This window comes from Octopus sinensis, linkage group LG24 (genome assembly GCF_006345805.1).
Source record: "Octopus sinensis linkage group LG24, ASM634580v1, whole genome shotgun sequence".
Lineage (NCBI taxonomy): Eukaryota > Metazoa > Mollusca > Cephalopoda > Octopoda > Octopodidae > Octopus > Octopus sinensis.
Window position 1 is genome coordinate 2,862,724 of NC_043020.1, and position 17,500 is coordinate 2,880,223.

At 39.8% G+C, this 17,500-nt stretch overlaps 1 protein-coding gene and 1 long non-coding RNA gene across 4 annotated transcripts in view; one reads left to right on the forward strand and one right to left on the reverse strand.

Moving 5' to 3' along the window:
• LOC115223843 (fibulin-1) overlaps nucleotides 1-17,500 on the reverse strand; it is an 80,767-nt gene that overhangs the window by 33,204 nt on the left and 30,063 nt on the right. For 2 of the 3 annotated variants that reach the window (XM_029794526.2, XM_029794527.2), the window contains exons 2-8: nucleotides 10,240-10,493; nucleotides 8,097-8,229; nucleotides 6,313-6,441; nucleotides 4,673-4,900; nucleotides 3,439-3,564; nucleotides 2,151-2,288; nucleotides 956-1,153 (exon numbers count right to left, since the gene is read on the reverse strand). In XM_029794526.2, coding sequence (XP_029650386.1) covers nucleotides 956-1,153; nucleotides 2,151-2,288; nucleotides 3,439-3,564; nucleotides 4,673-4,900; nucleotides 6,313-6,441; nucleotides 8,097-8,229; nucleotides 10,240-10,493 — 1,206 coding nt within the window. The remainder of the gene's footprint in view (nucleotides 1-955; nucleotides 1,154-2,150; nucleotides 2,289-3,438; nucleotides 3,565-4,672; nucleotides 4,901-6,312; nucleotides 6,442-8,096; nucleotides 8,230-10,239; nucleotides 10,494-17,500) is intronic. The other variant, XM_036513008.1, reaches the window with a different exon arrangement.
• LOC118767798 overlaps nucleotides 1-17,500 on the forward strand; it is a 62,494-nt gene that overhangs the window by 3,800 nt on the left and 41,194 nt on the right. The window contains exon 2 of the long non-coding RNA XR_005003714.1: nucleotides 8,723-8,836. This is a non-coding gene — a long non-coding RNA (uncharacterized LOC118767798). The remainder of the gene's footprint in view (nucleotides 1-8,722; nucleotides 8,837-17,500) is intronic.

Here is a 17,500-nt window from a genome sequence, read left to right on the forward strand (position 1 = left end):
TGGCCTTAATCAAACAGACCTTTTTTACTGCTTAGTCAGAGAGGGAAGAGGAGCTCCCATGACTCCTTATTTTTTTGTTGGAATGTTGGAAAAAAAAGAGGAATTTCTCCTCAGACTGGAGACCTGGCCTTAATGCTTCCAACAGTCACAGCTGTTTGGTTAAGAAGCTGGCTTTGCAACTGAATGGTTTCAAGTTCAATTCCACAGCCATGCTTGTGCCGATACCCGTGTAAAATGATACGCTAAGCTACGTCCCTTTATCTTTTACTTGCTTGAGTCATTAGACTGCGGCCATGCTGGGGCACTGCCTAAAAAATTTTAATTGAATGAATTGACCCCAGTATTATTTTTTTAAAGTCTGGTACTTATTCTATCAATCTTTTTTGTTGAACTGATAAGTTACAGGGACGTAAACACACCAACACTGGTTGTCAAAGTGGTGGTGGGGAACAAACGCAGATACACACACACACACACACACATGATGGGCTTCTTTCACTTTCTGTCTACCAAATCCACTCACAAGGCTTTGGTCAGCCCAAAGTTACAGCTGAAGACACTTGCCCTAAGTGCCATGCAGTGGGACTGAACCCTGGAACCATGTGGTTAGGAAGCAAGCTTCTTACCACACAGCCACACCAGAAATGACCAAAACTTGGTCTTTTAATAAGTAAAGATCAATAAACTAGATACCAGATGGAGATACATACTGGGGTCAATGTGGTCAAGTAAGAATCTCTTCAAATCAATTTAAAAATAACCCCAGGTCAGCTCTGACCAGACTGATTTATGATCAAAGACATTCCAGCCATAGCAATTCCATCTTTTTTGTATTTGATATTTCTAGGACCACATTATTCAGTGTGCCCCAGCATGGCCATGATCCAATAATTGAAGTGAGCAAAAGAGTAACACCACCCTGTGGACTAAAAAAATACCATGTCATTATCCTCACCAACGCAAATGTTATTTCGACGCCAAAATCCTTTTTCGCAATCCTGTCTTGGTGGACTTACACAAATTTTAGTTAGTTGGTTGAGAATGGTCCCTGGAGGGCAAATTAACTTCTTTTTCTCACAGCGGAAAGAACCTTGAATATTACGACACTTCATGTTGCCACAGTTGTGGACCTTAAGAGCACATTCATCGATATCTGGAAGACAAGAGAGGAAAATTCAAATGAATGGAATGATATTGATGGTAATGATGGTGACGGTGCAGAGGAGAGGTTCCCAAGCAGGGTCTATGGGGTCCTTGGTGTTGCAGTGTTGGTGTTGGTATCATTTTGTGGGGTCCACGTAAGCAAAATAGCAAATTGGGTCCTCATTATTATTCTAAAGATCCATGAAAAAATTTTGCTTTCAGCATCATCATCATCATCATCATCATTGTTTAACGTCTGCTTTCCATGCTAGCATGGGTTGGACAATTTGACTGAGGACTAGCGAACCTGATGGCTGCACCAGGCTTCAATCTTGATCTGGCAGAGTTTCTGAGAGTGTAGTGGGTGCTTTTATGTGCCACCGGCAATGGGGCCAGTCAGGCGGTACTGGCAACGACCTTGCTCGAATCTTTTTACACATGCCAATGGCACAGGTGCCAGTAAGGCGATGCAGGTAACGATCACGCTCGAATGGTGCCTCCTACATGCCACCATTGCAAGGAACAGTTAAGTGTCTTTCTCTGACGTTTTGCATTGTTCAACTTACACAAGTTAATGGGGGAAAAGTAACACAGCAATTTTGAAAGGAGCATTAATGACTTATAGGGAGACTGTATTTCGTCATGCAACACTAATATACTCAAAAGTATATTAAACGTTTTTATAACCCAATACCATGTTCTTCTGTGTTAGCAGGGCAATTTACATCACTTGTTAAGGTTGTTACTACATCATTGCTTTTTATGTGGCCCCTTGGCTCTAGGATATCACTTCTGTTGTGGTGGGTGGGTCTTCGTGAGTACAACAATGTGCCACATATCTCTTGGTGGTGGTGTGTTTTTGGTATTGGGTGTGGTGTTCATGTTGATGCTAGTGTTGTAGTTGGTATCATTGTTGGTGGTTGTGGTGGTGGTGTAGATTTAATAAGAAAAGAAAAAAAACAATAAAGAAACTGCACAAGTCCAAACTGCTGATAAAGTCAACTCACCTTTACATTGCTGGGTGGACTCGTCCAAGGTGTAACCAGTGCCACAACCTAGAATACGACGACAACTGTAGGAACCGACTGTGTTGGAACACTGCATCCCAGCGGGACAGGCGTCAGAAAGGGCACACTCATTAATGTCTGAAACAGAAGAAGAAGGACAGATGTTAGTGCTGTTGTTGTTGGTGTTACTAGTGCTGCTGTTCCCACCACGACCACCACCACTACTACTACTAGTGCTGCTGCTGCACTCATTTTGACAAGATCAGGAACAAAGAGAGTCTCCGGCATGGTGGTCTGCTTCCGATGCTGGAAATCCTTATTTATTGGCATCTATGTTGGTTGGGACACGTTCCCAGGATGGACAACAACGGACTCTCCGGACAAATCCTTCACTCCTCCCAACTATGCGAAGGGAAAAGAAACCATGGAAGACTGAGACTAAGATTCAAAGTAACTACAAAAAAAAAAAAAATGTGAAGTGGGAAGGAATTGATCCGAAATAAATGGCAAACTCAAATGGAAAACCGACCAGAGTGGAGGAACTTTGTCAGGTCAAACCAAAGCCATGAACAACCATAGCTGCAAAGACTGACTGCAAATAATAAGTCCAGCTTGGAACACTGGATGAGATGCCTTTTAGTAACTGTCCTGGCTCTGTAGTCTGAGTTCAGCCTCCACCTAGGGCTAATCATTCTTCAGCCATGGGAACACTCCATCCAACCTACAATTGGCCAGCAGAGACAGAAGAGGGTACAATCAACAGAGAAAAACCAGCAATGGCATGCTGAGCCGTTCCTCTTGTATTCTCATTAGAATTGTTTTGACATCCACTTTTCTATGCTTGCATGCATTGGCCACAGTTTGTTGGGGTGGATTTTCTGTGGTTAGACACCCTTCCTGTCGAAAACCGTTACCTGTTTCCATGTAAAGTAATATTTCCCCATGGAAGACTGGAGATGAAGGACACTGCTTGTATGACAGTGATACTCATTTACAACTATCATGTGATGTCAAGGCACACACACACACTCGAACACATGCACAAGCACACACGAGATGAGCTCCTTTCAGTTTCTGTCTATCAAATCCATTCATAAGACTTTGCCTGGCCTGGGGCTATAGTAGAAAGCACTTGCCTAATTGCCCTACAGTGGGATTCAAACCAAGAACCATATGGTTGGGTAGCAAACTTCTTACCCCCACAGCCAAATCCCCACTAACTCCAGGCTTCCAGGTCCCTGAGTGCCCTGTACCAGCCCTTTATTCACTTCTGTTCTTCTGTACCTACCTTTGCATTTCAGTTCATCGTGGTTGACAATGTAACCCACTCCACAACACTCAAAGGACCCGATGTGATTGAGGCAGCTGTCTGTTGAGTTACAGTTGTGTGTTTGGACGATGCATTCATCGATGTCTTCATTGGTGCAAATATAAAAAACACAAACAGACAAAACATTAGATAGTTAATTATAGGAAATCAACTATTCCGCAAGTAAAAAAAAAAAAAAGACAACCGGATGTATTAATGTATCTAATACACTTAACATAAAAAATTGAATTAGAAATGATTATGTGGTAAGGAATAAAACAATGATCGTTGCCAGAGCGGCCAACTGGCCTCCGTGCTGGTGGCATGTAAAAGACACCATTCAAGCGTGATCTTTACCAGCGTCGCCTTACTGGCACCTGTGCCGGTGGCACGTGTAAAAAGTTTCGAGCAAGGTCATTGCCAGTACTGCCTGACTGGCCCCATGCCAGTGGCACATAAAAAGCACCCACTACACTCTCGGAGTGGTTGGCGTTAGGAAGGGCATCCAGCTGTAGAAACTCTGCCAGATCAGACTGGAGCCTGGTGCAGTCATCTGGTTCGCCAGCCCTCAGTCAAATCATCCAACCCATGCTAGCATGGAAAGCAAACGTTAAACGATGATGATGATGATACATAATTATAACAAGGGCTTGGCTTGCGCCTCACCACGCACTGAAAAATAGACGTCAAAAGACACTATTGCCACCATAAATTCTCTGAGAAAAACATACTACACATAGGCCTATGTGTAGTGTGTTTTTCTTGGAAAATTTATGATGGCAATAGTGTCTTTTGACGTCTATTTTTCAGTGTGTGTTGAGGTGCAAGCCAAGCGCTTGTTATAATTATGTATATAATTATAAAATATTTATATCAATTTACCTATGAGCTTTTATTTTCATGCTGACCACTTGGTAAAACTCATTTATGATTTTACCCTTTATTATTATTATATATATATTTATATATATCAGTATATATCTATGTGTTTGTCCCCCATCTCTGCTTGACAACTGGTATCGGTGTGTTTACATCCAAGTAACTTAGCAGTTCAGCAAAAGAGACCAGTCTTAAAAAAAAGTAGTACTGGGTTGATTAGTTCAACCAAAATCCCTCCCAGCATGGCTGCGGTCTAACGACTGAAACAAATAAAAGATAAAAGATGGACTATTTGTACATGACAAGCTGGAGCACTTCACCCATTTCCACTCACCTTCACACGTCGATTCGACAATATTGAAGGCATAACCTGTCTTGCACTCACAACGGTTTGTTGTGACATTGTGTATGGTGTTTGGTGGACATGTGCAACTATTTGAGCCAGCGTCGAAGTTGGAACGTTCTGGGCATCCGGTGCTAACACTGCAGGAGAAGCTGCCAGGGGTGTTGATACATAATGTTCCTTGGGCACAGGGTCTTTCAGTCAGGCATTCGTTGATATCTGAAGAGACAAGAGAAACAACAAAGGCAATGATAATCAGAGTTACAAATGAAAGGCAACGACTGAATGACTGTCAGATTATTTAAATCTAAGTTAATGATTGACATAATACACAAACACACACACACACGAACACATATATAATATAATACAACACAATACAATGTCATATAATACGATATTATATATATATTTATATATATATAGTACAAAGTAAGATAGGGGTTATGTATGTAACCCACTATGGGATAGCATTTATCCAATATACTGTTGGTAAAGTACCCAGATTCTTAATACATAAATGTTTTTAATTGCAATGCAATTAACTCATTTATTGTATAAAATGGGTGAAGGTAAAGAAAGATTTTTACCATAAATTTATAATACAAATAAGAAAATGGAGAAACAAATTCAGTTTGTTCATCAACTTACAGATATTATAATGTTTTATCATCATCATCATCATCATCATTTAGCGTCCGTTCTCCATGCTAGCATGGGTTGGACGGTTCAACTGGGGTCTGTGAAGCTGGAAGGCCTTCATCAGGCCCAGTCAGATCTGGCAGTGTTTCTACGGCTGGATGCCCTTCCTAACGCCAACCACTCCGTGAGTGTAGTGGGTGCTTTTTACGTGCTACCCGCACAGGTGCCAGACAGAGCTGGCAAACGGCCACGAACGGATGGTGCTTTTACATGTCACCGGCACGGGGGCCAGGCGAGGCTGGCAACGGACGCGAACGGATGGTGCTTTTACATGCCACCGACACGGGGGCCAGACAGGGCTGGCAAACGGCCACGAACGGATGGTGCATTGTTTTTGTCTAGGGACATTCATTACGCCAGCATTAATTACTGGTTCAATTCCACTCCTTTATGAATTAGTCAATTAGTTAAATTAAACAGTTAGTGTTTCTTGGCACATAAAAAGCACCATTCGGGTGTTGCTATTGGTGGCACATAAAAAGCACCATTTGTGCGTGATTGATACCAGTGTCACTTGACTTGCTTCCGTGCCGGTGGCACATAAAAAGCACCCACTACATTCTCAGAGTGGTTGGCATTAGGAAGGGCATCCAGCTGTAGAAACCTTGCTAGATCAGACTGGAGCCTGGTGCAGCCTCCTGGCTTGCCAGTCACCAGTCGAACCGTCCAACCCATAGCAGCAGGGAAAGTGGACGTTAAACGATGATGTTGATGATGATCAAAGTCTGTTTGCAACTTTTTCAGAGACTGAAATAAAGTGTCTTGTTCAAGGGCACAATGTCGCTGCCAGGAAATGAACTCACAACCTAATGATAATGAGCCAAGTATCCTAACCACTTAGCCATGTGCCTTCACTGTAATTTGTGTGTATGTCAACCCCTGCTGCACATACGGACCCATACCGAATATACCCATACGTCTATACGTACCGGTGCATGTCTTTCCATCTGGATTGATTTCGTAGCCCTTGTGACAGGAACACCGAACTGAATTGTGGGTGGCAAAGCACAGCTGCTCACAGGGATTATTTGGGAAGCAATGAGAGGAGTCTGGCAAATCTGAAATAAATAACATAAAAAATAAAAGAGGCAAAAAAATAAAAATTATAGTAATAATTTCTAAAAGAGGTGATACTTTATTGGTGTCCCCCCCCCTCCAAAAAAAAAAGACAATGAGCTGGTAGAACTGTTAGCATGTTGAACAAAATGCTTTTTGTCCATCTCTACATTCTGAGTTCAAATTCCACTGAAGTTGGCTTTGTTTTTGTTTTTTTTGTGTGTGTGTGTGTGTGTGGGGGGGCTCAATAAAACAAGTGCCATTTGAACATGGGCTGATGTCAACAATTAACCCCCTCCCCTCAAAATTTCAGGCCTTGAGCCTATTTGTAGAAAGGATTTTATTGTCCCCTGCAGATTTAAACTCAGGAAGGGGATATTATAATGCACTTCCTACACCATTCTACTAATTCCGTCAATCCAACACCTGAATAATAATAATAATAATAGTTTCAAATTTTGGCACAAGGCCAGCAATTTGGAGGGGAATGGGTAAGTCAATTGCATCGACCCCCAGCATTCAACTCGTTCTTATTTTCTCAATCCCGAAGGGATGAAAGGCAAAGTCGACCTTGGCAGAATTTGAACTCAGAATGTAAACATGGTAATTACCCTGTTGAAATGCCAGGCAGTGGCTCTCATGGCTTCTCATTTGAAGTGATTGGAAGTGCTGTCATGTACATAGTTTTGTCTTGGTATAAAAGATGGGCTACAGCAAATATTCTGCTCAATACCACAGATATGCTTGTCAGTTGTTTGACCGTAACCAGTTGAGACTGATAGAATAAGTACTAGGCTTACATAGAACAAGTCCTGGGGTCGATTTCTTTGACTAAAACCCTTTGAGGTGGTGCTCCAGCATGACCACAGTCATATGACTGAAGCCCATGAGAGGATAAAAGTAAAAGAATAAAATGTGATCCCTTGACATGTCAGGTGGGGGTGTGTGGTGGATGAATGGTAAATTTATTGAGCTTGAAAGGATGAAAGGCAAAGTCACCCTCGGCAGCATTCGAACCCAGAAGGCAAAAATGGAAGAAGGGCTGCAAATTGTTTTGCCAGACATGCTAATGATTCTGGCAGCTTGTCATCTTAGAAATACCCCATATGAAGAAAGTACAGCATGACCCAGAATTAACTACCTTTTTCAATGAAATCGGGCAAATTTTTTTAAAAACCTGACAGAATTTGATGTTTATTACTTAATTATGAAACGAAAACAAATGGATTTATAAATCTTGTGTCAAAACTTCATTCAAAATTTCCAACATGTGCTCTGTCTGAATCCTTGCAAATTTCAAATTTATCTTTAGCATTGTGAAACACATTTTGAAATATTCTTGCACTGCAAACTGAATGCATTCTTTAAGTTCAGCCAAACTATTGCTCCAGCCTGGGGATGGAGGGAGAGAAAATGATTGCAGCCAAATCGATTAAAAAAAAAAAGCTGTCACAGACAGATAAGCAGAATCCAACAGGAATGTAAATTAAATTATAAAAAAAAAACAAAATTATAAAAATTATAAAATTATAAGCAAAATAAAAATCTATAGACTTTTAACACATGATAAACCAATAAAAATGAGTTTTAAAAAAGAATTCAGTTTTCACTGAAATAAATTGTTAATTCTGGGATACCCTGTATATAGACAACATACCCTTTCTCCGTGCCTTTTCAGCATTGCAGCATTCTTCAAATATTTGGTCACATGGGTTGCCATAGTTTGTCAAGTCACATCTCATCTGTGTTTTGGCAGCTCCCCTTCCCAGACGACAACACTGACAGCATTGCTGAAACAAAGAAAATTCTACAGATGATATGAGTGTATTTCAAGGGAGAGACTGCAGGGTAGACTTTAACGAAACTCATCTTTTCCTATGTCCAGTCAGTGTTATACTTGGGGATGGTCATCTTTTTGCCAGCTAAACACACACACACACTATATACTTGCTCTTCATTTCAGCTTTATTACTATTATTTTAGCTTTTGTCAAAGTTCTTTCATCACACACTTTGTGACCTCTTCCGCAACTCTCTATCACATGTGTCTCCTCCTGTCCTGTTTGGTCCTTTTTGTTTTTCAATGGTGTGTATCCCTATCTGTGTTTATGTGCATCTCTGTGCATGTATATAGGTTTGTTTTTTACACTGTTTGTACCTGTGTCTTTTATTTATTTTTGTTGTTTTCCAATTAGCCTGACCCTTTCCCCACCTTGGACAAATTGCCAGGTACAGGCATGGCTGCGTGCATTAAGAAGTTTGTTTCTCTGTTGTGTGGTTTCAGGTTCAGTCCAGCTGTGTGAATACCTTCTAATATAACCCTGGGTTAACCAAAGCCTCATGAGTGGACACAGTAGACAGAAACTGAAAGTCTCCCATCATAATTTCGTGTTTGTGTGTGAGTATGTATTTGTGTCTCCTTGTCTTGACTTTGCATGATAATTGTAAACGAGTGTTGATGAGTATCACACAAGCCGTGTTGTTAATCTTCAATGTTCGACAAAAGCTTGCCTAATGATGGAGAAATATAATTGAACTTGGCCTGGATGTTAAAATGATAACGATGATGATGATGATATATATCCCATCTTCATTTGCCCCCCTCCTCTTCACTGCACCGTGCAACTCATCAAACCTCAAACACTGACTATCACTTGTCCTCTCTCTCTCTTTTAACAACAAAGCTCTTGCTTCTGTTCTCTCTCCCCCAACACAATGCTTGAATAACGAAGGGTTGCAATCAGATCTATCAATACCCGATGCTGTCCTCACTTTGCCCTTCTCTGCTCTTTTCCATTACTTCACCTCTTTTTCGCTACTTTTTTACAAACATATGTCATTCTCTTTCCAACAGCCTTGCTCTTCATTATCAGCTGATATTATTTCTAATTTTGGCACAAGGCCAGCAATTTTGAGATGAGTGGGTAGTGGGGTGTCATTCAATCACACTGACTCAGTGCTCAACTGCAGCTTTTTTTTATTGACGCTAAGCATTTCGCCCGGCGTGCTAGCGTTTAATCCAAAATGCTTTTGAATGTCGTAGCAGACCCCTTCAGCAACATCTTTTAATCACCAAGTGTCGAAGTGCATCCCTTGACCAAGTTTGCATCCCTTGAGTCTGATAACCTCATAAGACTTGGAAGGCAGCTCCTTAAGCAACATTCCTGGTCTGATAACATTAAATACATGCCCAAAGAAGTTACAACGTATCCTCAGATGAAAGGATGATCCCATATGAGCAGAAAACTATGCACGGAGATGTTAGTAGAAAGCTCGGAGATGTTAGTAGAAAGCTCGGAGATGTTAGTAACATTGATCATCAAAGCAGTTTATCATGGACCAATAGCCAGATAACTACCACCCACTCTGAAGGGTATGCGTTTGCAATCCAGGAACAGGAAATATCAACCAAGTACCTGGGATGGAGATGCAGGAGAAGCAGTCAAATGTGACAACCGATGCAGACTTTGTGGAGTTAACACCGAAGATATCAGCCACGTCATAAGCAGTTGTCTGAAAATGTCATCTTGGGATTAACTACCGATGAGACATGATGTTCTAGCTAGGACACTGCATAATGGGATCCGTCGAAAGGATAATCCCGAGGACAAAGAAATAAGAGCCCACAGTATGATAGAAGCCATAGCCACTAATAGTGGTACTGGTGGAATGTCCCAGTGAAGATCTCAATAAAATGTAAGCACAACAGACCTGACGTAATGATTTGGGATAGAGAAGAGAAACTGTGTATAGAGAGGTAGGGAGATGAATTTGTAAAAGGAGAGAATAGAATGGACTTACTGTGTATTGTTCGGCTCCATAACTGTTCACGTTGACATGACACACTTGTTTCTTCTCAGCGTCAGAACGACCCTTCTGGCACTGATTATAGTGAACCTCCTTCATGCAACAGATCTCCACAATCACTCGACAGTACATCTCATCTTCCACTGTCATGTTCTGTAAAAGTCCTGTGAAGTGGTGACATTTGCCATCCTTCTTGGCATAATTGCTGCCAATTTCACAACAATGGTTTTGGATATCCAGCAGGGAACCTAAAACAAACAGAATTTTTATAAAACTTTCACTTTTCTGTTTTATCATTCTCGTTTATTAATTTAAAAAAAAAATCATTTGTGCCATTAGTGACAAACGAGATACATTAGTAGATTTAATTAGTTTCCTGGTTTAACCATATGCGCAGGAGTGGCTGTGTGGTAAGTAGCTTGCTAACATACCACATGGTTCCGGGTTCATTCCCACTGCATGGCACCTTGAGCAAGTGTCTTCTACTATAGCCTCGGGCCGATCAAAGCCTTGTGAGTGGATTTGGTAGACGGAAACTGAAAGAAGCCTGTCATATATATATCTATATATATGTATGCTCATGTGTGTCTGTGTTTGTCCCCTAGCATTGCTTACAACCGATGCTGGTGTGTTTATGTCCCTGTTACTTAGCGGTTCGGCAAAAGAGACTGATAGAATAAGTACTGGGCTTACAAAAGAATAAGTCCCGGGGTCAAGTTGCTCGATTAAAGTCGGTGCTCCAGCATGGCCGCAGTCAAATGACTGAAACAAGTAAAAGAGTAAAAGAGTAATATGGATATCAACCCATCCAAGACCATATATGGTATAAACTTCCTGTTTTAACCAATTAGCATTCAGATTAGTTTGTTAAAGGTGATGCATATTCATTAACATTGTTTTTAATCAATCATTCATTATCATTTATTAATTAATCATTCATTATCTCACAGCTTTGAGATTTTTGATGATGTGGTTGTATATTTTTAGAATGGCATTGAAGGGTAGGTGTGATAGGTTGGATCTCGCTGGTTAGAACTTAAAACAAGTAGCATATTTCAGCTGGATATAACTGGTTTAAATGATAAATGGTTAAAGCAATTTAAATTAAAACTTTCCACCAAAATTTTATGTTAATTTAGGAGGGGCTGTGTGGTTTTTTTTTTAAAAAAACAACATACCAGTGTTCCCTTCATCCCAGATGCAGTAATCACATTTGGTTGAAATGTCTTATTGATGAATTTTGTTTCTCTTATGAGAAGATTGCATTGTTTTTACATCATTTTATTCCTTCTGGAATAATACTAAAGTTGTCTTCGAAACATATGTTGGAAGTATAGAGATTTGAATAACACCTGCGTTTAGCCCCATTTATTTATTTATCTATATCTATCTATCTATCTATCTGTCTGTCTGTCTGTCTATCTATATATCATCATCATCATCGTTTAACATCCGCTTTCTATGCTACCATGAGTTGGGACGATTTTGACTCAGGGCTGGTGAACCAGATGGTTGCACCAGGCTCCAATCTTGATTTGGCAGAGTTTCTACAGCTTGATGCCCTTCCTAACGCCAACCACTCCGAGGGTGTAGTGGGTGCTTTTTATGTGCCACCGGCATGGGGGACAGTCAGGCGGTACTGGCAATGACCTCGCTTGAATCTTTTTGCACATACCACCGGCACAGGTGCCAGTAAGGCGACGTTAGTAATGATCACACTCGAATGGTGCCCTTTTACGTGCCACGGCACGGGGGCCAATCAGGCGGTACTGGTAATGACCTCATATATATATATACACATATATACATGCATAAAATAATTAAGGTTGCTAGACACAATTTAAAACCAAATGGAAACAATTCACTCTTTAGCTACCTTAATTATTTTATAATTTTCACATTACCATTTTGCGGAATCAGCCACTGATTCTTATAGTATTTTCTATAATACTGACAGGTGAAAATTCAGCTTCACCACCAGCAATGGAGTAAGCATTACTGATGAGCAATAATCGTTATACAAAATTAGCTTGTGGTGGGGAGATTGTCTCCCCTCTCAGTTCAAATAGAACTTGTGCTTTCTATGGTTAAAGAGTCCATAACTCTTATTTCTAGCAATGATGGTGCTACCTGCACCCTTGGTCACAGTGAATTACACTCACACACACAGACGTAAATATACACCTCTAGAATAAGTACTAGGCTCAAGAAATAAGTCCTGGGGGTCGATTTGTTTCAACTAAAATCCTTCAAGGCAGTGCTCCAGCATGGCCACAGTCAAATGACTGGAACAAGTAAAAGAATAATGAATATATATATATATATATATATATATATATATATATATATATATATACTTTATTTAAATCAGCAGAAAATTCAACAAAACCTGTTACTCTGAGTTTCACGTTCTCGTTCGTCGGACAGTTTTTTCTAGCAAAAACTGTCCGATGAACGGCAACGTGAAACTCAGAGTAACAGGTTTTGTTGAATTTTCTGCTATTTAAATAAAGTATATTACTCTACCACTGGTATTTGAATACTCTTTTTTCCACCTTGTTTCACATTTATGTATATATATATATATATATATATATATATGTGTGTGTGTGTGTGTGTGTTGTGTGTGTGTATATATATATATATATATATATATATATGGGTGTGTGTGTGTGTGTGTGTGTGTATATATATGATGAGAGAAAGAGAAAGAGGGCTCATGGGACTGAAGAAGGGCAAGAAGCAAGATTAATAAAGGAGCAGAAAGAAAAAGAAATGAAATAAAGAGTGAAAGAGAAAGGAAGGAAGAAAGAAACATGTTTATGAAATGAAACTAAACAAAAAAAAACTATATAAAACAAATACAAAAAGTATTAACAGCAAAATGGTAAAATGAGGAATTTCATGAAAAGCAAAAAAATAATTCTTCTTCCGAAAGAATAGAAAATAAAAGAATTTCAAGAGGAAAAGCAGACAAAACTGGAATCAGAAGGATTTAAAAAATACAAATATGGAAGTTGGCCACCAAAAGAGTGAAAATACAAGTTTTTAAAAAAATCTAAGGCTGATGAGTGTAAAACCAAAATTCAAAGAAAGACAAAGAAAAAAATGTTGATTATTTAATGTTCTCAACTGAAGAATTCCAAGAATGACCTGCTCCATCAATTTTGTTAAACTGTGTGTGTCTGTGTTTATCCCCCCCCCCCAAAAAAAAACACCGCTTGACAACCGATGCTGGTGTGTTTACATCCCTGTAAAAAAGAGACCGATAGAATAAGTACTAGGCTTACAAACGAATAAGTCCTGGGGTCGATTTGTTCGACTAAAGGCGGTGCTCCAGCATGGCCACAGTCAAATGACTGAAACAAGTAAAAGAGAATATAGGTAAGGATCAGCATGGAAACTGAGCTGAAGATAGCTTTCTTTTTTCTTCCCCAGCCTCTCCTCTTTTGAGGACTGAATGATGAAGCTGCTGCTGTTGAGCGAATGGTCTTCGTCCCAGAGCTCGCAAGATGGGAGAAGTCTGAAACGTGGTCCTTTGCTATTCGTAAGACCCGCAGAAGAGAAAGCAGGTCAACTCCCGACACCGAGAGCATCAACAGATGGATGAATGCGCATCCAGGCTCAGGGGTTGCGTAGGAAGTCGGGGACAAGAAACAGGAAGAAAGAGTGAGTGAAAGTTGGAGCGAAAGAGTACAACAGGGGACGCCACCACCCCCTGCTGGAGCCTCGTGGAGCTTTAGGTGTTTTCACTCAATAAACACACACAATGCCTGGTCTGGGAATCGAAACCGCGACCCTCCAACCACGAGTCCGCTGCCCTAACCACTGGGCCATTGCGCCTCCACTGCTGAAGCCGCTTCATTACTCGGCCAGTATCTGCAATTCCAGCATCCAATTCAGCCACCTGCTTCTCATTATGGGAATATGGCCCTGGGATACTTCAAACTCCTTCATTAATCTCAGTGATTATTCTGTGGACAGTTGTAATGTATTCAAGAAGATGAAGATATGGCTGTTGATAATGATGAGGATGCTGATCATGAGGGTAATGATCATAATGATGATCATGATGGGAGGGATAATAATGATGGGGACAATGATGATAACATTGTTCATGATGAGGGTGATGTTGATAACGATGATGATGATGATAATATTGGTTTCAAATTTTGGCACACTGCCAGCAATTTCGGGGGAGGGACTAAGCCGGTTACATCGATTTCAGCACTCTGGAAAGATGAAAGATAAAAGTCGACCTTGGTTGAATTTGAACTCAGAATGTAAAGATAGGTGAAATGCTGTTAAACATTTTGCCCAGCGTGCTAACGATTCTGCCAGATCCCTGCCCTAATGAAGATGATGGAGGTGATGTTGATGAGTGTAACGATAATAATAATAATAGTGTTGTTTTATGATGATGGTGGGAATGTGGGGGTTAGGGTGAAGATGAGGAGGATGGGGGTGATGAGGCAGAAGATGGGGTGATGATGCAGGCAATAATGATGGTGGTATGATGATTATAATAATTATGATAGCAAGGAATATAATGATGATGATGATGACAATTTCTAAAGTAATTTATTAATAATCCAGTATTTCCAGGGATAAAGCTTCTCCTCCCCTCTGTTGCCATTTTACCCTCTTCCCAATTACAGCTTATAATTACTGTCTCCCTATTATGTATTACGTATGATTTTGGTGTCCTCATGCCATTCCCTAAGCCCTCTCCTCACTTATAAGTAACTGTGAGTGTGTGTGTGTGTGTATATGCTTGTGTTTAAAGCAATTCACCCATTTATATACAAATTTCTTGGTCAGAGATAATTACAAAATATTGTGTGTGTGTACATAGAGATATATACATGTACATATATATTATACATATACAAATTACACATACATATACGCATATATATATATATATAATATATATATATATATATATATATATTTATATATATTATACATATATATATATATATATGTATGTACGTATGTATATTTAGAGGTACACACACGTGTCAAGTATATATATATATAAGTATATAATATGTATGCGTATATATATATATATATATATATATATATATATATACATACACATCAGCACACATATATATCATCATACTGTTTTTACATCCTCTTCTCCATGCCTGCATGTGTTGGGAGGGTATTTCCTCACACAACATCTCCCCATTTATTTCATGAGACTTAATCACTTGAGATCTTCACTTTTCCCATGTATTTCTCTCAAGTTCTCTTCTCCACAGACTCCATCTAATTAAATTGCTTGGCACATTTCTTTCCTCTCCCTGTCATCTTCTATATTCATCAAATGTGTCGACTAACATAGTTTCCTCTCATTACTCTCATACCCAGTCTCTTTTTTTGTTTCTTTTTTTTCTCTCTCTTGGCTCTATTTCTACCCCATTCTTCAAGCACACTGACATTACACCACCAACAGAGTATCTTACTCTCTAACCTTTTCGCATTCTTCACATGGAGCGCTCATGTTTCACTATTGTCTATCATTGTACTTCATACACATGCATCATAAATTTGCCCATCGTTACACAGAAAGAATACCTTTATGTTTCCAGCAGGGTTTATAGCTTCTTAATTGTCTCTAATCTGGCTTCCATTGGGTCATCCCATAAATAATGCAGTTTTTTTTCAATTACCTGAACTAAAAGTTGGAGGAAGACAGGATAATCTACCTGCATCAACTTGCTATAAAGGCAGGTAGTAATTTTACCTTGTCCTTATTCTTAGTACAAGTTTTGAAGAATGCAGTTTGATTTTAACAATTATTAATCCAAAGCTATAAGGGAAGTGATAAAGGAGCATCTTCGGCATATTTCGCTTTATGAATTCAATAAAGGCAACAATGTTTGGGCAACGCTATTTGAAGCAGGTTCACAAGCCAGCAAAATATTCGTTGGGAGTCAACGACAGCTATCTCTCCTGATTGAACAATCTAGAACATTCTAGAATATTCCAAGTGAACGTGGTTAGCTCCCTCTTTGCTAACTTACTAAGCAGAACTGCAAAACGACACTGACCATTTAAGTGTGTATACCTGTTCGAACATTCTTCTCTTTTCTTCTCTGTGACTTGATATGGTCAACTTCAGAAGAGGGAGCCAGGCACGTGAATTCGATATTCAATTCCTACCAGCAACTTGCTAAGGTATTCTACATCTAGGAAAGACATCTAGGTATTCTACATCTGTGGAAAGTAAGCCTTGTGGCTTGAACTGCTTCTGTTTTCTCAATGCTATCATGGAACATGGCAAGTTGTTCAGAACCTTTTCTTCATCCCAGATAACTTTATTGAACATTGTGTACTCACTGTATGAGCTCGTTTGTCACACATCTGAATAAAACCTTGGACGTGAAGTTATTTGCACAGATACGAGTGTTGTTGTTACTTACTGCACAGAGCTATTTCAAAGCCATTGGATTAATGGCCCTGTCCAATTATTAAAGTGTTGACGTCTTAATTAGTGACATCGCTCGCTAAAAATGCAACAGAAAGTATAAAGAACATCAATACAGCATATGGGGATTGGACAATAAGCGTAAGCCAGTGTCAACGTTGTTTCCAGAAATTCCGAGCTGGAAACTAGAGCCTAGAAGATGAGATCTGTAGAGTTCAACGAGGATGTCCTGCAAATCCTAGTGGTACACAATCTCATTGTAACTGTTGAAGAACTAACAGAGAAGCTTGGATTTGGTCATTTAACCATTCATTGACACCTGTGTGCCATCGGAAAAGTCAGCAAATTGGGTCAATGGGTTCCTCACAAACTTTCTGAGTCTAATCACATGCAGAGAGTGAATGTGTGCCCTTCTTTGCTGTCACGTTGGTGACAAGAAATGGGTTCTCTGTAAAAGTGTCAAGTGCTGAAGACAGTGTTTAGGGAAAGGAGAAACACCAGCACCCCAGGCTAATGAAGGTCTTCACCCACGTAAAGTGTTGTTATCTGTTTTGTGGGATGTGAAAGGTTTAGTCCACTTTGTACTTTCAAACCCAAACCGAATAATAACAAAGGAGACCCTCTAAAATACTATTGTGGGTACCCAATTTGCTGTTTTGTTTGTGTGGACCTCTCAAAAATCTTTTATGAACCCCAAAGGTTGAGAACCACTGGGTTAAATGGTCAACTATTGAATAATGATAATAAAAGAAGCAAACTAAGAGCATGTCCTTATTACTGACATAATGACCTTCCTGAAATACTGCAAAAACC